The 21,126-nt window shown below is 38.5% G+C and overlaps 3 protein-coding genes across 3 annotated transcripts; 2 read left to right on the forward strand and 1 right to left on the reverse strand.

Moving 5' to 3' along the window:
• Window positions 1-2,763: 2,763 nt before the first annotated feature.
• On the reverse strand, window positions 2,764-11,037 carry GCK72_006872 (uncharacterized protein; the record flags this gene model as incomplete). Its single annotated transcript, XM_053725860.1, has 12 exons — window positions 2,764-3,057; window positions 3,110-3,201; window positions 3,258-3,349; window positions 3,634-3,732; window positions 3,785-3,926; window positions 4,180-4,333; window positions 4,719-4,835; window positions 8,190-8,378; window positions 9,966-10,087; window positions 10,734-10,854; window positions 10,900-10,941; window positions 10,987-11,037. 12 exons carry the CDS (start codon window positions 11,035-11,037, stop codon window positions 2,764-2,766), a joined length of 1,515 nt encoding a protein of 504 aa, XP_053590054.1.
• Window positions 11,038-11,613: 576 nt separating this feature from the next.
• GCK72_006873 (uncharacterized protein) lies at window positions 11,614-14,230 on the forward strand (the record flags this gene model as incomplete). Its single annotated transcript, XM_003109865.2, has 7 exons — window positions 11,614-11,709; window positions 11,925-12,141; window positions 12,951-13,107; window positions 13,154-13,434; window positions 13,482-13,582; window positions 13,632-13,745; window positions 14,141-14,230. The coding sequence occupies 7 exons, from the start codon at window positions 11,614-11,616 to the stop codon at window positions 14,228-14,230; spliced, it is 1,056 nt and encodes a 351-aa protein (XP_003109913.1).
• A 536-nt stretch (window positions 14,231-14,766) lies between these two features.
• Window positions 14,767-19,588, forward strand: GCK72_006874 (uncharacterized protein; the record flags this gene model as incomplete). The annotated part of the gene is made up of 11 exons (XM_053725861.1): window positions 14,767-14,920; window positions 15,225-15,463; window positions 15,571-15,796; window positions 16,494-17,299; window positions 17,353-18,341; window positions 18,387-18,527; window positions 18,572-18,695; window positions 18,746-18,859; window positions 18,969-19,061; window positions 19,244-19,310; window positions 19,359-19,588. 11 exons carry the CDS (start codon window positions 14,767-14,769, stop codon window positions 19,586-19,588), a joined length of 3,183 nt encoding a protein of 1,060 aa, XP_053590055.1.
• Between the last annotated feature and the right edge of the window lie 1,538 nt (window positions 19,589-21,126).

Consider the following 21,126-nt stretch of genomic DNA (forward strand, 5'->3'; position numbering starts at 1 on the left):
GTTGGGTAGAATTCACAAACAGTTTTGCTCGAAATTCGATTGATCTGGTTCGTCAAATATCTTTCATAATCTCATTGTTCCTTTAACTATTGGGATACTGAAAATACAGTTTTGATATAACTGCTTTTTGGCGTCGTACTGACAAAATTAATAGTTGTTTATGACGAATTGAACTGTAAATTTAGAAACAAAAAGGTTTACAACTCCGCCCCCGGTCAGGCGTCTTCTCGATGTCCGCCGCGCTGCTTTTGTAACTCCAACAGATAAAATGAATGGAAAGTTTTATCTATATAGGCTGAAGACAAATTATAGTCTGTTGTTTTAAATCAGTTGCTTGTAGAGCACTTTCAGATTCATCACATTAAACTATGAACATAGACCATTGAGAAAATGTCAATCACACATCTCATTTTCATGCTCTTCTGTTCCACCTGTCACTAATCATTTCTCTATGGGAATCTAGACAGATGAACGCTCAGAAATAAGCGCAATAAGCCCCACCGCTACAGTCATACAGGTCTCTGGTTACTGTCACTCCTTTTCAATCCTTTATTATTCAAATTTGGGTAGTTTTCCTATCAGTCAAAAAACTACAGGCATTCAATTTGATCTTCTCATTCCATTTTCTTGTCACTTGCATCACTTTTCATTCAATTATTTCTTTCAGCACCGCATGCCACCATCACGGACTGCGCAACAACAAATGGAAGGACAAAGTACTGCAATGTCTTCGACGATTCGATGAATGCCCGATGAGGGGAGATGATCTCAAAGGGAGACTCGAAAACTGGTAAGCGCTTTCAAAATAGTGACATTTTCTAAGAAATTAACTTCCCCCACCATTCTCATCTGTGTCGGTTCCGGTTAGACTCGTCGATCAGAGGATGTAGTAGTCTATAATACCCGGGCTGAGGTTTTCTTCAGTAGACGCGGGTTTGAATCCTCCCGATATAGAAATCGTTGAAATTTTAAATGAAACTCCCGAAAACGGGATATTTTTTATGTTATTAACTTCCCCCACCATTCTTATCTGTGTCGGTTCCGGTTAGACTGATCGAGCCTGGTGCTGTAATAGTCACTCCTTTTCAATCCTTTACAATTCAAATTTGGGTTGTTTTCCTATCATTCAAAAAACTACAGGTATTCAATTTGATCTTCTCATTCCATTTTCTTGTCACTTGCACCACTTTTCATTCAATTATTTCTTTCAGCACCGCATGCCACCATCACGGACTGCGCAACAACAGATGGAAGGACAAAGTACTGTCTTCGACGATTCGATGAATGCCCGACGAGGAGAAACGCCTATCACGAACAATTGGTAAGTGCTATCAAAAACAGGACGTTTTCTATGAAATTAACTTCCCCCACCATTCTTATCTGTGTCGGTTCCGGATAGACTCGTCGATCAGAGGATGTAGTAGTCTATAATACCCGGGCTAAGGATTACCTCAGTAGACGCGGGTTTGAATCCTCCCGATCTAGAAATCGATGAAATTTTAAATGAAACTCCCAAAAACGGGATATTTTTTATGTTATTGACTTCCCCCACCATTCTTATCTGTGTCGGTTCCGGTTAGACTGATCGAGCCTGGCGCTGTAATAGTCTATACTTATCCGGGCTGAGGTTTTCTTCAGTAGACGCGGCTTTGAATCCTCCCGATCTAGAATATGTTAAGATTGCAATCAAAGTGTCAGGACTTTTTTCCTTTTCATTCGACTTCTTCATCCAATCTTACTTTTTTTCAATAAAATCAACCAACGACGGAGTCATCAAGGATTGGACTCGTGACAATGATAATATACCAGGTGCAACGATGAGAAGCGAGTCGGTTACATGGGAAACATCTACTGATTCCAGAAATAACGAGTTAGAAAATTCTTCTACGACATCCGCTTCTCTACTCCACAGCTTTTCCTTCTGGACGTCAGTCCCACTGTTGCGATAGTTGCCCTTCTACGGCAGACAATGATATCTCCATCACGTCATCAAAACACACCTCCCAGTGTTTTCCAGCAAGATTCACGATGTCACGTCGTAGTATATCCCACACCATCGATATCTTCGACTCTTCCTCTTGCCTCGCATCGCCGATCGGATTAGAGATCTCGAGTCCACTGGCTTTCAGTTTTCGACGGCTGACCACTATGTCTACATCAGGGCCTACTGAATACGGTTATCCAAATAGCTCCGTTTGATTTCCTCTCGCTGGCTAGTTCACGCCACTACAAGAGTTGAAACTGATTAGACCGAAAAGTTGATTACAAAATGGAACGAAGAGACGCAATAATCATGTATCTTGAACAAAGGGCTGTTCTTATCAAAACTTGCTTTTCAGAGTAGATTTATTAAGGAGCGGCTAAATACTGTAGATAGGAAATATATGGGGCCCCGGAGAATTACAATGAAACGTCGAATTTTGAGGACCTGTCAACGGAGATTCAGAATTTGAAGAGTGAGAATCTATAGATATCTACAGCTGAAGGAAAAGAAGGAAATGCGGGCCGGGACGGAATTAAAATTTCTCCGGCCCGGTAGGCCCGGAAATTCAGTACTGAAAAAAATTCAAAAAGTAAATTTTTCAGAAAGTAAATTTTTGGACAAAACTTGTAGTGCAAGTCTGGCCGAAACCAATTTGGGATATCTACTGTAACATTAAGGACATCGATTATGGTGACTGAAAATTGAAAATCAATAAATTAATAAATGATAAAAACAATGAAAACATGAAACAACAGAAACAATTAAAGAGATATGAATTCTTACTTTTGAACCGCCCATTCCGGCAATTCCGTTTTAAAACACCATTTCGGTGTCTCATATTTCAAACAATGCAAGAACAACTGATAATGATTATCGGGCACTTTCTTCGATTCCACGTTGCATTTCTGACAAATTTCATCAAATTCCGGTCGTTGATCTACAGTAAGTCCTGGCGTTTCCGTTGTGATTTCAGTAGAATCGGCGGCGAGGTGCTCCATTCGTTGTTCGTATTCCGGATTCGGTTTCTCGTGCCAATTTTCAGATTTGTGCGTGTTTCGAACATCTTCGCAGAGCTGAAAACTCAAAAATACTTTTTTAAAAAATTTCAGAAATTTCGATCGCTACCTCCTCAAAACTCTTCTGATACTCTGCATTTTTCCCTTTTGTCGATCCCCAGACAGTCGAATTGTAGAGTTGATCGCCAACGATTGGATGACCTGAAAAAAAAATGGTTTTAACTGAAAAAAGGAAAAAAAATACAAAAAAAACAAACCCAGAAATTGTGAATGTACTCGAATCTGATGAGTTCTTCCCGTTTCGATGTGAACTTGCACTACCGAATGTGTTCCGTCCGACCAGAGTTTTCTGAAAAAAAAACAGTGTGATCTTTGGGAATATATGGAATTTTACGGATTTTAAGCCAAAAATTCGGAATTTGACGAATTTTCATTCAAAAAAGTAGGAATTTAACTGATTTGAAACCAAAAAAGTGAGAATTTGAAGGATTTTAAGCTTAAAAAGTAGGAATTTAACTGATTTTAAGCCAAAAAGGTGGGAATTGGACGGGATTTTCAGTCACAAAACGTCAAATTCAGTCTTGAAATGTTGCTTTTGAGCCAAAACTGGCCCGAATTTGAAAATTAATTTACTTGAATCTCGACTTCGCCTCTTTTCCATCAGGCCTCACACACTGAATTCCCATTGAAATGACGAGCGGTCCGATGGGTTGGTCGCAGATTTGTTCTTCGCTGAAAACTAGGATCATCGTAAAAATATTGTTTCTCTAAAACCAAAACTCACTCTGGAAACACTCCATCCACCTTACAAATGTACTCTTTACTCCACTCTCCTTGTTTCAGTGTCGTCTTGAATTCCAGATCAGTTTCATAGTTTTTCGCGAAGAGGAGCACACCAGAAGTGGCACGATCCAGACGGTGAAGAACTGAAATGATTAGGGAGTTATGAGAAATTGAATGAGTAAATCCAATAATTGTAAAGGCCCGGGCCGGCCCGAGGGTCCGGGTAATTGGCGGCAAAATTCAAAATTAACATTTTTTCGAACTTTCTGAAAATTTTTTCAAAAAGAAAGTCAAATTTTGACTATCATTGAGAATTAGAAGATATTCTGAAAAATCATCAGAAATGTTCACATTTTCAATGAAAAACAGAAAAAATGGCAAAAAAAAACCGTATACCTCTCAATCCAGTGATTCCTTCGTTAACTCTCAACTGTCCGAGGACTGTATGAATGGCATATTGACCGCACGTGTGTACTGGAAGAGATGGTGGTTTTTCAACGACAAGAAGGTCGTCGGTGTCACTTATTATCCGGATTGGGAGATCACGAACCTGGAGAAATAAAAAATGTATAGAAGTTTGATCAAACGGATGGCTCTCGAGTGACCGTGGAGTTATAGGACGTGGCCTATATTATTGAAAAGCTACGAAAACGCTGGTTCCAAATATATATTCAGTTTTTGTCCTCGAAGTATGGTATTCGAGAAAAAACGAGGTCAAAGTTTGGGCCGCTGACGGTGCCGATATTTTTCACGGTACGTCGGTTAGGTAATGACTTCAGAGCGGGCCAAACTTTGACCTCGTTTTTTCTCGAATACCAGACTTCGAGGACAAAAACTGAATATATATTTGGAACCAGCGTTTTCGTAGCTTTTCAATAATATAGGCCACGTCCTATAACTCCAGGGAGCCTTCCCTAATGAACTCCAATTCTTACCGGATGCTCATGCCGGTGAGCCCAATGATCGACTCGATCGCCATTCTTCAACACATAGTCCGTATCGGTCATCTGCTCTCCATTCACATAGATTCGTCCCATTTTGCAAGCGATTTTCTGAAAGTACTTTTTGAGTTTAAAAAAGTTTCACTTTAGTCTTGACGCTAATGATGAAAAACCAGAGTGTTGGAAAAAAGTGATAGGATCGGGGAGGGAAGAATTGACATCTGGTGGCAAAGGTTTCAATTTTCATTCATCACGAGGGAGGTGGTGAGCGTAATTTTATGTGATCTTTTAAAAAAGTATCGTTTAGTTTCAATTTTTGAGGTCAGAACTTTATATGAGGACTGAAGTCATATTCTTTAATTTCAGATTATGGTACTTCAGACAATTCTAAAAACACTTTCATCATTGGAGCATATGCTAAAAATCGCTCTAAACGAACGCCACAATTCCCGTACTCCTGGTTTAAAATGAGCCTAGATGGAAGAGTTTTTCGTGTGGCCGTGTAGTTCTCTCGGACAAGATTTTTGCTCAATTCCTCATTTCCAAACTTTCGTAGTTTTTTAAAAATATAAATCTTGGAAAAAGTGAGAAAACGAGAAAATGATCAAAAATTTCGTCTGAGAGGATTACACGGCCGTGCGTAAAAACTCCTCCACCAAGCCTTCTTTTGAGTCAGGAGAACAAGACTTGTGGCGTTTGGAGCAATTTTTAGCATATACTTCAATGATGAAAGATTTATTTTAGAAATCTCTGAAATATCGTAATCGGAAATAAATAAAATATGATTTCAGTCCTCCTTTAACTTATTGTTGTCTTTTTTTCTCATTATAACCTCTGAAAACCAAAAATAGCCTTATTTTACAGTTCATCGAGTCCAGATTTCCTTCTTTTTTTTCTGCAAAAGAAACCCTGACTCATTCCTGTCTACTCTTCTAAAGGGAACTCCTCTTCCCTCCGTTTATCACATTTTCGAAACTCGATTTAGTCTATGATTTTTTGATGATGATGTGCTCCTCCTCCTCCTCGAAGTAAAAGAGACAAAAAAGTCACGATGGCGTAGCGTTTACTAACGGAAAACTAACGGGAAATTATATGGGGCCGTGTGTCAAAGAAGAGCTTCTTTTCCTAGTCTCCTTAACTTTTCTTTCAGTAAACAATCTGATTTCACTTGTCTTTGTTTTTTCGGAAATTCCAGAAATGAGGTTCTCACGATGTGTGTGGGCTCTACAGGTGTGACGTCGTAAAAATTGGATTCAGAATTCCAAATTCAGAATTCCGAATTCTAATGTTTGCTTCCTTATTCTAATTCCAATTTCCTGGTCTTTCGAAATTAGCAACATTTGGTCTGTGATCTCCAAGAAGAAAAGTTTAATTGAACATTTCTCGTGGGTTTCAGGACGTGATATGATAGTGTTTTTTTGTTGGATCAAGTTCAGAATTTCAGAATTTCAGAACTTAAAGAAGCAGAAATAACTTTTTGACGGCGTCACCAGCACGAAGTCAATACTTCAGAAACTTCGTAAACCTCTAAATCATCCGCTAGCGTGACACCTCACACCAAAAAATACGAGGTCCAACTTTTCGAGTTTTTCATCGAATTTCCTCTTTTCTCTCATTTCTTGGAAGAAATTATGGCTTGAAATAAAATTTCTTCTGATGGGTTGCATAAATTTGCATATTAGGCGTTTCGACCTAATTATAGGAATGGGGGGAGCGTCGGGGGGCGAGACGTCATTATCGGTCAATGCACCATTGTTTAGAGATGGAACCATCTAGAAGCTAGTCTGTACCTTTTTCTGTTTACTTTTTATGTGTGTATGTGTTTTGTTCTTTGGTATAACTTTCTTGTGAATTCGAACAAAAAAAAGTCTTGACATTCTTCTCTTGGTGTTAATGAGAAAACAGAAAATGAGCACTTTTCGGCACAAACTAATTTTCGTATACATCTATACATCGCCCACGGGTTTCGTATCGAAATTGACCTCTTCTCTTCTTTCCATTAGCCACGTCACCACTACCCTAAGCCAAAATGGGCGAGGCAAAATGTGCGAAGTTAATGGACTTTTCGCACATTTTCGCCTCTTTTTATTGACTGTACAACTCATTAAGCCCGTGGGCGAAGGCAATAATGACGTGATACTGTAGCTTTCGGGGGGCACTATAAAAGGCCTTCGGACCAGCCAAGATTTTCGGCTCCCGAATGAATCTGAAGTGCTCTTTCTCACTTCTTGTTTTTCTTATTTTTTCTTCACTTTTTTTTGCGTCGTCGTTTCACTTTTTTTGTGAAAACATCCATTTTTATCTCGAAGACCACTTGAATCTCGTCAATTTCCCGCGTCAAAGGTACTTGTCGACCTCTCGCTTTTTTCTCGTTTGTCTTCTTCGCTGAAGTCCATTTGGGCCGGAAAGGGTCTAGAAGAGCTCGTTGCTCTTTCAGGGGAGAATAGTCTCGGAGTTATCTGATGACCTTCTGTCAGCTAGCAGTGCGATATGTGAGCCAAGTAAAATAGATTACTGTCAGTCCGGATATCTATTAGTCCAGTCTCCTTTGCTCAACTTTTTGACTTTTGCTCGAAGCTTTTTCGAAGGAAAGACATCTAGACAGCACTTCAATAAAATTCATCGCCGTTCGTCCTTTTCCCGTTTTCTTCAATTTGTTGCTGTTTTCTTTTCAAATTTTCCAGAATCGTTACCCCTCCCTCCAGATTAGGAAAAATAAAAATACCCTTTTCTTTTTCGGGTTAGTGTGTCTTTTGTCCATTCAACACAGTGAAATTCTCCAATTTCCTTCGCCACCAACACCATCTTCTCCTTCATTTTTTTCGTTTTCATTTCCCTATGCTCGTCCACTTTGTGGGTCTTTGGGGTGTGAATATAAGGAGATGGCTTAACCTAAGCTTTTGTTCCTTCTTTTCACATCTTTTTTGTGATAATTTGGGTGGGGGTATTCTGGGAATTTCTGGAGAAACTCCGCCCATAATATGTGTCTTTTGAGGATCTTTGAGAGGGGATTACAGATGGCGTAATCCATTTTTTTAGAGAAAAAATGAGCTTCCGGTTCAGATAGCTCATCTGTTTTGAGGTAATGAATGAGCTCATAGGTTTAATTTTTAATCCAACTTGAAAAGTGGAAACTCGGTTCTCTTGCCTTTTTCAGCGAATCTGCCATCACTTTCTCGAAAATGTTCGTTCTTTTCAATGAATAGGTGGACTGATTGGGGGCTCAGTGCTCTCGGGGATCACTATTTGTTTCATCAAGTTTCTGGCTTCTTTTATGTGTCAAGCTGGATTATATTTCAGGACACATAGGAAAACTTTGTGAGAAAAATGAAGAAAACATGTCTGATTCTATCCTCTTGAGCTATTTTTGGAGTTTTTCAGTGCATTGTTCTCCATTTTGATACCCGTTATCTATATTTCCTCCTCCCCCATCCCTCATCTGACTCCGCCCCTTTTGCTCTCTACCTCGAGTTCTTGATACTCCATGACCTTGATCTCCGGCTTCTTTCCAAAGATGAAGGTGCATAATTGTGCAAAATCTCTTCCTGATTTGCATACAACTTCTTCAATGAGCTCGATGAGCTCTTCTTCTCCCCGCTTGAGCAACTTTGTCATTTCTTGAGAAATGTCATCCTCAAACCCCCAAATTTTTTTCTAAATATCCAATCTTTTAGTTGAAAAATATAAAAAGTGATGTGATTTGTATTCTGATTGTATTTGTGAGTGACGTTTCTTAGTTAAATTCAGAACTGAAACTTTTGGAGAATCCTTCTCGAGAATTTCCCTTACAGAACCTTATCGTTGTCTCAAAAATCATACATCCCTTTAGGCGAATTGCGTGGTGAGACTCTCTTCCCGTCACTTTTAATGGTGTTTTTTTTTCTATTTCTTCTTCATTTTTTCTGTTTAAAGTCATATTTGATTAGGTTCACAGTATGCCCAGAGGCGAGGAGGGGATATGGATGTGTTTCTGTGAATGAGGGGAAGAGAACTACTTTTGTAGAGAAAAATGAATCATTTCGCTTTTCTTTTCAGCAGTTTTTGTTAGAAACTTTAATTAATGGAGGACTGAAAACAATTGTTGCCTATGCTTGAATGAGTCATGTTCTGTAACTAAAAATCATTTTTAGTCATAAAAAATGGAGGGTTTACAGCCTAGACAACGGTTCTATGGTTGTCTAGAAGTAGCTGTTTTAAAAACAAAATCAAAAAATTTACTAGGGAAGGCTCCCGATTGACCGTGGAGTTATAGGACGTGACTTATATCACCGGAAAGCTGAGAAAACGCTGATTCCAAATATATATTCAGTTTCCTCGAACCCGGGTATTCGAGAAAAACGAGGTCAAAGTTAGTTCTGAAAAATGACAAATCATTACCTTTTTAACACTTTAAAAAAGTTTCGCGTGTCAGAAAGGTAAACATTTGACATTTTTCAGAACTTTTACCTCATTTTTCTCGAATACCAGACCTCGAGGGTAAAAACTGAAAATATATTTGGAATCAGCGTTTTCTCAGCTTTTCAATGATATGAGTCACGTCCGATAACTCCAAACTGATCTACATGACTCTTGTCAAAATCAGTTGAATTTGAAATATTCGAATGGAAATTTGATAGTTTTAATAGTCATGCTATTACCGCTCTATTCGGTTAACTATTAGCAAATTTCACTTGTCAAATTGACTATTTTAGCTCCCAAAATAAACTTTTTTTTTGAAAAATTGCTACATTTTCTAGCTAAACACTCTGATTTCACTATTAAAATTCAATTTTGAGTGACTCATTCTAAAACATTCTCTCTCTTCAATTCTCTCGAAATGTCATTCATTTTCAGATAATTATATACTGAACGAGATGATTTCGGGGGGCACTGCTCTCTTATTTGCTGGTTTTTTGGTTTTCGAAAACATTTTTCTCTCTTTTTTCTTTTTATTCCTTCCTCCCTCGTTTCTTCTCGATTTCTGTTTTATTATTTCAAGTGTTTTTCCTGAATTCTGAATTCTGAATCCGTGATTTTAAGTGGAACTGGAAAACCGAAAAACGGAAAGATTTTTGAATTTCCGTATCCGAATTTCGGAATTCCCTAATGGTCGATTTGGAACTTTTTATCACTAGAAAATCTGTGAATTTTCGAAGCGCCGCGGCTTCTTCTTCGATAATTTATGAGATTCTTGTGAGAGAAATTTTATGAAAATCGAACGGGAATTTTAGATTTTTCTATAGATTTTCACTTAGAACTCACTGCATAATTTCGATTCGTCGAAAGAAACTCTCCGGAGAAGACTTCGACCATTTTTCGACCAATCCATCTCCCTTTTGTGCGAGTTCGGTAGCACGCCCAGTAGGGAGATAGGTGACGGACTCCTGAAAACATTTTGAATAAAAAATCTTTATTTCCTGCTCACGGTCTCCCATACTGTAAAAAAGAACTGCAAGAAACGTGAAGCCGTTTTTTTCAAGTTTTAATTCAATTCTTTCAATTTTTGCACTGAGAATGCAGTATTTTCAGGTTTTCAGACGTCGCAATGGATGAAAGAGGTCAGATCCATCAGAATTGTAGAGAATGAATTTCTCTATCGAATAAGCCAAAAAACATAAATTTTGGTCAGAAATTGACTTTTTTGATACAGAAAAACAGATTGTCAGAAAAATGAGTACAACTTTTTCGGCAGGAAACATTTTCTAATAAAAACTGCACATAATGTACTTCAGGATGCTCCCAAACTGTTACATTTTTTGCAAAAGAAATATTCGATGAAATGGCTGAAAATCTCATTTTTCTGAAAATCGGTTTTTCTGTATCAAAATAGTCAATTTTTGACCAAAATTTATGTTTTCTGGCTCATAAGATAGAAAATTTAATTTTACACAATTCTGATGGATGGGACACTTTTTTCATCCATTGCGACGTCTGAAAACCTAAAAATACTGCTTTTTTCAGTGCAAAAAATAAAAGAATTGAATTGAAACGTGAAAAAATCGGTTTCTCGTTTCTTTTTTTCACTCTTACCATCGACTATTTTGAACGGAACATTCATAGGAAGCTCCTCCAATGGGTCCACTTTCTTATTCGGGTCTTCCCACTTTTTCTTTTTGCTTCCTGTAAAATCCACGTTTTCCGGTCGTTTTCGCTGAAAAAATATTCCATTTTTTATTTTAATAGCTGGAAAACTCACTTTTTCCGCTTTCCCAGTTGATTCTGCGCTTTTTTCGGTGTTCTGCAATTTTTAAACTTAAAAACTAGAAAGTTATATTAAAATTACCTGTTTCTCGACGGTTTCTGTAGTTTCTGTAGAATCGGCTGTGGTGGACATGCGAAATAAGCTGAAAACTATGTATTTGAGTTATTAATTAAAAGAAAAATCGAAAGAAAGCGCGAAAAATGATGGAAAACACCGAAAAATAAAAAAAATAAAAAAATGAAGGCCAAGGTGCGCCAAGACGCTCGTTGTGCGCCAGTGTTGCGCATAACTGGATCACGCTCTAACTCTTTTGTATTTGATCTACAGGACTTGAAAACAAAACCACTGTAATTTTCAGCTCAATACGAACATTTTGATACCAGACACTCTACAAATCCGTTCACAACTTCTAAAAATCCTTTTCTCCTCTAACAACCTCTCCTTCCCACATATTTGTCCCCAGTTTGTCACGGATCAACTCATTGGTATTCCGAGGTGTTTTACGTACTCTGCGACCTCTTCTTGAATAAAGACTACATTAAGAAAGAGAAAAAAAAGGGGGCATCAAAAAGACATGAAATTCAATTAGCTCCTTCTACTCCCCCCATTGCCGCTCTTCCCACTTTTTTCGATGATGACTCTTTGACTTAGTAGCTCATATCTATCTTCAACCCCTCATCTTTATCTGAAATTCAATAATAATTGCAGATGAATATGGAAGCCACCACCAGCCAACTCCTGGATTTCGAGCCGCCTCCAATATTCTGTAACTCGTGTTTGGGATCCACAGATCCTGAATATTTGGTAAGTTTTTATAACATTGTTCACACTTGGTAAACGTAAATGTAGTGACGTGGTTTCCCAAAAATCGTAAAATTTGGAATGCACTTGGAGCATTTTATGTGCTCTTTTCATGTTCTTCCTTCCATTTTTTTCTTTTCTCACACTTTTGCATACGAAGCGAAAAGGGGGAACATGTTCTTGAAACCCAAGAACCAAAATCTAAAGAAATTTTGCAGACGTACAACCTGGCGGTATCTGGAGTTCTCTTGGCAATTGTTGGAATGATCGGATTGATTGGAAACATTTTGGTTGTGAAAACATATCTGCATCCGGAACAAGCTGTTCATTCGACATCAATCTATCTGGCAGCTCTGGGTTTTTCGGATTTCTTTTTGGTTTTGACGGCGATGTTCTTGTTTGTTTTGGAGGCGTGGAGACATCATGATTATCCGAGTGAGTTGGGGAGTCTGAATAGACTTGGAAAGTATGAAAATACATGTATTTGGAGAACAAGACTAATAGAAATAAACAGTAGATTTGCAAGTCGAAATCACTCATTAGAAATATGAAACTGCTTTTTGAAAACCCTTTTTAAACGTTAAAAAGGTTCAATTAGTGCGTTTAATAATTTTCAAAAAGGTTCACCGGGCTATGAACTTTGGCCGTTTTCAGTTGAAAATGGGCAACTTTGGAAGAGGGTTACGGTATCACTGATTATTCCACTAAGTAAAATTTTTAATGGACCATACGGAGCAAAGGTAGAGCTCCATTTTTGTAGTTGACAACTTTTTTGTACGGACACTCCCTAGAGAGTTATGGTCAATATAAGATGACATTTCAAAATCGCTCTATTTTTTGTGAGTGAAATTACTTTGTCGATATGTAACTTGCTAGGGAGTATCCGTGCAAAAAAGTTGTCAACTACAAAAATAAAGCTCTACCTTTATTCTGTATAACTCATTAAAATCTACTTGATGGGACAATCTGAATTACCATGACACACTGTCAAAGTTGGACAATTTCAACTGAAAACGGCCAAAGTCCATAACCTTTTGAGCGGTACTGTATCTCAAATTTTGAGTCAATATTAATGACAAGCTCAATTTCGGCACCTGATTTTGACATAACCCTTCCTGTACTGCTTGGAAACCTTCTTTCTCAAAATAAGCTAATTTTTTGGATGTTTTTTTCCGGAAAGTTTAGAACAAGGACCCCACCGTAGTCTTTATCTAAAAAATTCCCGAAAAAATACCGTTTTCCAGCCCTCGCCTACCTCTATGTCATCGGAGCCCCTATAATCTTCCCGGTCGCCGCAGTCTTCCAGACAAGTTCTGTCTATTTCTGTGTGGCCGCTGCAGTCGATTGCTTCATCATCGTCGTACTTCCAGAGAGTGTCAAACAGTTGTACTGCACACCAAAGTGAGTCTTAAAACTATAGTCTTTCGAATGAATTCAATCGATCCAGACGCGCCAAAATGACGTGCACTATCTTGATGATTCTTTGCTGCGCCTACAACGTTCCGCACTTTTTCGAACTGGAAAAAGTGGATTGTCTCGACGAGCACGGACTGGATTCTATGCAAATTTGTCCGACAGATATTCGTCTGGATCCTGCATACTATGCGATTTACTATACTTATATGTACACAACTTTCTTGGCGATTGGACCATTGACTCTGTTGATTCTTCTGAATATCTGCGTAGTTTTCACAGTTGTCACCAAAGGAAGTTCCAATGAAAATGGAGGTAACTAGACTATTTTTCTTTGAAATTCTAACATTTTCATTATCCAGAAGACGACACAATATCTCTAATCCTCGTCGTGTTCTTCTTCATTTTCTGCAATTTCACCGCTTTATTGGTCAATTTTATGGAGCTCATTTTCAACGATCCGGTATGTTTCTTGAGTTATCGAATTTTGAATTCATATTTTTTCATTTCAGACGATGTTGGTATACTTTGTGGATCTGTCAAACTTGTTGGTTGTGGTGAATGGAACAGCAAACTTCTTCTGCTATGCGATATTTGGAACAAGTTTCAGAAATACTTTGAAGAAGGTGAGACTGAAAATTGTAGGACATCTGGATACACAGACATACAGGAAGTATGCAAATGAAAGCATACGGATATTGGACATTCGGAGACACAGACAGACGAGAGAGCGTGCAAAAAAAGGAGGGCGTCTCGCTTCTCTGCGTCTCTTATCTTTCGCTGTCAGAGATACCAACATTGAAGGTCCATAACTCAAAGGCGTGAACAGCTATCAAATAACTTCCAACTACAAAAATATAGCCCTAGTTTTGATCTACACAGTCAATGTATTTTCGACAAGTTGGAATTTGTCCTTGAGTAGTGCTGATGCTTCAAAGTTGAGCAATTTTTTGAATTTGTCAAAAAATTAGAACATCTGGACACTGATAATCGCCGAAAGAAACTCATTTCTCGTTTCCAGGTTGTCCTTGGCTCCCCTGCAAAACGTTCGGCTGTCCTATGGATTAACGACGAAGAGAACAAGAATCAACAGTCCCATGCCTTGATTTGAATTTATCTCTTTGATTTTAAATTCACTCAAAAACTTTCAAAACGATTTCCCAAAAATCTCCTACTCCAAACGGGTACCCCTCCTTTTCTCTACGGACTTGTCATTTTTCCAGTCTTCCCGTTTTTTTCTTGATTCCCGTGCTTTTCTTTTACATTTTATCGCTTTTTGTATGCTGATCTAGATTAATTTTTCTCTGATTTGTGTCCTAATTTCCAGTATTTTCCGAACTTTTGCATTTTTCTTGTCAATGATTGTCTCAAAACTCAAGTCTGTAAAGATTCAAAGAAGTTTGTATTAATAAAGTCAAAAAAATTTATTTTCCCTAGTCCACTGCTCTTTGTCTGCTCCATCCCAGCATCCACATGACTGCAATATCCGGTGGTGTGGGTTGACGCATTCCATATTTTTCAATTTCCTGTTTCAAGATAAAATAACTTTGAAAACTGAAAACCCCGCACTAATCCCTTTGTGAAAATTCAATTTCCGGTTCCAAACTCTAATATTTTATTTTTCAAATATTCATTCTTTCATTTTCTATGCTGAAACTCATTTTTCTTCTCATATTCTTGCCTGATGTCATCTGGAATTTTGATAAGATTGAGTTGGAGGATATTACAGTATACTTTCCACTGAAGATTGATTACTTGGCTCCGTTCGGGTGTGCCACTGGAACAAGTTGTGATGATGAAGGTATGTAGTTCAAATTATTAAACACAAATTGTTTGGAAGCTATGAGGGTCCGCTAACTTCTAAAAAAAAAGAATCGTAAGCCTCAGATCGAGAAAAAGCATAAGCCTATGCCTAACAAGCCCAAGAATTAAATCTAGAATGTTCCTAAGCCAAAGAAAGCCTAAGCTTAAGAATACCTAAACATAAAAAAGCCTAGTCTAAGACAGCCTAAGCCTAAGACCAGCCTAAGACCTAAAAGCCTATTAGCCTAAAAATACCGATCCGGACTAAAAGCCTGATAGACAAGGTCAATGTCTAATTTCAGGTGCCGGCTATATTCCATCTGCCATAGATGTTGCTATAAAACGTTTGAATGCCAATAAGAAGCTGGAAGTCTTTCATAATCTGTCTGTCAACTATGTGGATACAAGTAAAATAGCCGGACCAATGGCTGCAAGAACAGCCGCTCTCAACAATGGAACCGTCGCCGTGATGGGACTATCTCGAAACTGTTATATTCAGAGCACAGTTTTGAATATCAATGCAAAAGTTGGAGTTTCTGATGTGAGTTCTATTTAGAAGTCAGAGCTTAGACTAAAATTTAGGTCTGCGAAATGGATTTGAATAGTGTAAAAGGATTCGATCAGACGACAGTGTTGATGAACTCTCAGACCAATTCGTTGGCAAAGTCTGTTGTGTACTTCTTGACTAAATACGACTGGAAAAAAGTGGCAATCGTCTCACCGTCCACGACTTTGAGTGCATTTGACTCGAGAGTTAGATCGGACTTGTTAGATGCCCTCACAGTAAACAAAATCGATATTCTGGTAGACTCTCGTCTCGACCCAATGGCTGACGTCACTGAGAAAGTGAAAGATGACGCTCAGAAAGCAAGAAGTGAGTCTTGACACCTACAGTATCGTGCAGTAAGATGTGTATACAATCTGACCTTTTTCCGTTGAAAATTATCAACTTTGAGAGGGTTTTACGGTATCACTGATTGTCCCACAAAGTAGATTATGTAAAAACCATACCGAACATGGGTAGAGCTACATTTCTACAGTTGACAACCTTTTTGTACAAACACTCTCTAGAGAGTTATAATCATATTAAGGCGACAGCTTAATAATCACTCTATTTTGCACGGACGATTTGAGGGAGAAATTACTTTGTCGATATGTAACTTGCTAGGGAGTGTCCGTAGAAAAAAGTTGTCAACTACAAAAATGAAGCTCTCTTATATATAATTTACTTTTTGTGGACAATTACTGGTACCGTAACACTCTCTCAAAGTTGGGCATTTTCAACTCAAAGAAGTCAAATTGTATATCACGGTACTATAGTTCATTTCCATTTCATTCCAGTTTTTATTATCTGTGACTGGTCCTCCAATGCAAACCTTCTACGAAACTATCTCTTTAAACTCGGAGAGCTCAATAAAATGCAGTCAGGAGAGTACTTTGTGATTGGCTATGTTGCTTACGACACTAATTATCAGTGGCTGGAAGCGACTTCTGGAGATCAAAGACTTCTTCATTTGGGAGCTATGGATAGTAAGTTCAGGCAGTTGGCAGTCTTAACTTTTCTGTTTCAGTTAATGACTACAATTTAACTGAAAATGATCTTCACGAAGTGTACAAGAATTTCATTGTGTTATCTGATGGCCCACCGCCAGCTGAGCCAAACTCCACGTGGAAAGATATCCAGAATCAAGTTTTGACGAAGAAAGCTATGAAGATGTGTCCTCCATTTTGCAATGCCTCGGTATCTGAGAAAACTGTTCCTCGCTGGGATCGCATCAAGTTGTTGTTTGATGGAATACAGTACCTAGCAGATGCCACGAATGACGCGTTGAATGTTGGAGCCAATATCTATCAATCTGCAATCTTTTACGAGTACATGATCAGTCGGCAGATTAAAAGTGTCACCGGGTTCACAGAATTCGTAGACGGATACGGAGCAATTGCAGGGTCAATGCAAGTTTACTACCACTTTAGCAGCTCCATTCGAAATTCATATTCTCTATTTCCTTGTGCTCGTCTAGGTCAAACTAGTACAAGTACGCAATGGGTCATGACGGATTATTCGGAGGGATTATCGATTGATTTTGTGAATAAGTCGGCGCCAAAGGATACACCAGAATGTGGATTCTATGGAGAGAAATGTGGACCACCGGCGAATAATACGTTCATTATTGTGATTTCTGTTGGAGTGGCTGTACTGATTGGACTGGCGATTGCAGCTGCATTCTTGTACAAGAGATACCGATATGAGAGGAAACTTCACTCATTGTTTTTTATGATTGACCGGAACCAGATTATTTTGAAGAAGCATACCAACTTGATGAGTCAACAAAGTTTGAGAAGTATGGCTAGTATTCATGGAAGTTTTGTGGCGGCGGTTAGTTTTTTTTTCAGATTTTCAAACCCTATACATAAGTCTAATAATTCCAGTCTCAAGCCCTCCGTGACTCTCACTTCTTCATCGAGGACTACAATAATGTTGCGCCTGCTACTTCATCCTCTCAAGTTTCTTCAGTCTTTCACACCGGCTCCACTGCTCGAGCCGTTGGTCCATTCGGTCAGATTCCAGGGTTTGGTGTAGCCCCCACTCAGGCATCAGAAGATGATAAATGGCATCAACTGAAAGATTTTGGAGTTGGTTTGTACGAGGGAAGAACTGTTGCATTGAAGAGAATCTATAGGACTGATGTGGAACTGACAAGATCTATTCGAATGGAAATCGCACAGCTTCAAGAGTCGGTCAACTCGAATGTCATTGAGTTTGTGGGAATGGTTATCCACTCGCCGGATGTCTTTCTTGTTTATGAGTTGGCTCCACGTGGATCATTGAAAGATATTCTAGATAATGACGATATGCCGTTGGATGATGTATTCAGAAGTCAGATGACAAAGGATATCATCGCTGGACTTGAATACCTTCATTCCTCTCCAGTCGGTTGTCATGGCCGCTTGAAGTCCACAAACTGTTTGATTGATGGTCGTTGGATGGTCCGTCTCTCGAGTTTCGGTCTACGTGAACTTCGTTCCGAAGAGTCTTGGCAGAGAGAAGAGGATGTTCAGGAGGGAAAAGATGACTTGTGGACTGCACCGGAGTTGTTGAGATGGAGCACAGGGCTGGGTCAATGTGGGAATTTGTTGGTGCAGAAAGCGGATGTCTATAGTTTGGCGATTGTGCTCTATGAGTTGTTTGGAAGGTTGGGACCTTGGGGAGACGAGCCGATGGAGCCAAGAGAGATCGTGTCACTGGTGAAACGTGGAACTTCTTCTGGCAAAAAAGTGTTCCGTCCGGATATGGCAGTGCTCAAGGATTCACCGAAGATAGTTCAGGATACTGTAGCAGCTGCGTGGACTGAAGACCCACTGGACCGCCCGTCTTTGTATCAGATCAAAAGAAAGTTGAAACCGTTGACTGTTGGATTGTAATGTTTAATCACACCAGCAGAATTTTCATTTTGAGTTTTCAGAAAACGTACAATCATGGATAACATGGTTTCAATTATTGAAAAATTGACAGACAAACTGGAGAGAGATATTGCCGAGAGAAATGAGGAGTTAGAGAGAGAAAAGGAGAAGTCTGAGATGCTTCTGAAAATGATGCTGCCAGAGTAAGAAATTAAAATTGAATTTTGTTTTCTAACAAGATTTTCAGAGTGGTCGCTGACAGTTTGAAATTGGGATCCAACGTTTCTGCAGAGAGTTTTGAAAATGTCACCGTTTTTTTCTCGGATTGTCCCGGATTTGTTGAGATGTCCGCCACCAGTAAACCGATAGATGTATATAACTTTTTGTATTGAGATGCTGTATTTCTATAAGTTGTATTCAGATCGTCCAATTCCTCAACGACTTGTACACCTGTTTCGATCGCATCATTGACCAATTCGATGTCTACAAAGTGGAGACTATTGCTGACGCCTACATGGTCGCTTCGGGTTTACCAGTGCCAAATGGAAATCATCATGCTGGAGAAATCGCGTCCCTTGGATTGGCCTTATTGAAAGCTATTGAAGTAAGAAAAACTTGAAAATTCGAAAATCCAAAGTTTCCAGACCTTCAAAATCCGTCACTTGCCAAATGAGAAAGTCCGTTTGAGAATTGGAATGAACTCAGGACCGTGTGTAGCTGGAGTTGTTGGATTGAAGGTGAGTATTAGCTCGGCACAGTTCTTACAACTGTGCTCCACTGAAAAGCCGTTGAAAAATGTTTCATTTTCTCGGCGTCACTCAGTTTCGCTCACAATTTTCTTCGGCTTCAGTAGAGCGCGGTTGTAAGAAACGTGACGTACTAACAGTATAATCAAATAACCCAACATTTCACATTTCAGATGCCTCGTTATTGTCTCTTCGGTGACACTGTGAACACTGCTAGTCGTATGGAAAGTAACGGAATCCGTGAGTATTCACCCACTCTTCTCTCCGAGACCCTCTGATTTTATACAGCTCTCCGTATCAACTGCTCTGAATCGGCGAAACAAGTTCTCGACACTCTCGGCGGATACGAAATGGAAGAGCGTGGAATTGTGGAGATGAAAGGAAAAGGAAAACAAATGACTTATTTTGTGAGAGGAGAGGATTCGGAGATGAGAAGAGAGAGGATTATAAGAGAAAGAGTCAAGTTTTCAAGTCTGAAGAAGGCCAAGATTCAAGAGAAGACTTATGAATTCTTGTGATCTGTGAAATGTTTAAAAAGATTCAATAAATCTTTTGTTGTTAATTGTCTGTTTCTCTAAAACGTGGCATCCTATAGTAATAATTCTGATTGTTTCGGTACTTTATGGTTTAACGGTGTTTTATTTAATTAACCAAAATCTAAGAATAAACGGGTGTTTATAAATCATTTTTCAGCAGTTTTTATTTTTTTCTATTCATTCACTGTTTTACCATTTTTTGCTATTTTCTATCGTTACTATAGACATGATGGAATTTAGATTCTGAAAATATTGGCAAGCAGAAAATGAATTTTACCTTATCGAAACAATGGTACTTTATGGTTTAACGGGTGTTTATTTAATTAACGGGTGTTTATATAATAGACGGGTGTTTTGAGAATTAACGGGTGCAATACCAAAATCTAAGAATAAACGGGTGTTTATAAATCATTTTTCAGCAGTTTTTATTTTTTTCTATTCATTCACTGTTTTACCATTTTTTGCTATTTTCTATCGTTTTACATACATATTTTCAATTATTTTGTCCGCAATTCCTGATAAGTGTCTTCTAGCATAAAATTAAAGAAGGGTTGTTCCTCAATGCGTAGTACTGTAAGTGTGGAAACATTTTTAACACAGCACTTTTTGATCAGATCAGGATATCCGCGATTTTCAGGGTGATAGACCAGTTCCAGAACATTTTTGATGCGAATCTCCGAGCTGGGGCATAGTGCTGGATACGAATTATTTGATTTCTATCTAGGAATTATCTAGTTACCTAGAAATTATCTACTTTCGTGGATTATTGTTTTTTTCAGCGTCGGCAACGGATTCTTTTGTGAATCTTGCAATATACAGTCCTCCACATAAATATAGGTTCACCCCCCAAAATGACCCAAAGTTGAAAAAATTAAGATTTTCAAAAAGGGTGTATACGGCAATAATAAACAATTAAAAAGTCTATTTTGATGGTAAAAGTTGAAATTCTAGAAGTTTTCAAGTTTTGAGAAATTTCGAAAAGTTTCAATTTTAGGCATTTTTCATTCCACAAAATGATAGGTTCACTTGATGAAAACCTCAAATTTTTCGAAAAAGGACACTAAAAAAAAAGGTTTAGAATAAAAAAGACCAAATAACACGTCTTAAGTAAATTTTTATGCTTGTGCCAATGATATCTGTTGGAGGGACCTCGCAGCGAGTAGAATACCGTTGGTGACTACCGATTTTCCATAAACAACACACCTCGGTGAAATTTTTTGCGAAAAACATCTGATTTGTAAGGGATGTGATGTGAAACACTTTTTCAGTGAATTTAAAGTTGTTTCGAGTCCTTTTCGATCTCCGAAATTCACCGAATTTGACAATTCTCCAACTTGAGATTTGAATTGGTAAAATCATCAGAGCTGTTCTGGACCTCACACGGTCCTGGGCTCAAATTTTATTACTTTTCTGACAAAAATAATTGTGACAAGCGTCAAACACGTTATCTTCATTTAATTTTAAACTCATGGAAACGTCGAATACCGTGGAATTCCCAAAATGACCAAGTTGGTCTTCTG

This window comes from Caenorhabditis remanei, chromosome II, assembly GCF_010183535.1.
Source record: "Caenorhabditis remanei strain PX506 chromosome II, whole genome shotgun sequence".
Taxonomy (NCBI): Eukaryota; Metazoa; Nematoda; class Chromadorea; order Rhabditida; family Rhabditidae; genus Caenorhabditis; species Caenorhabditis remanei.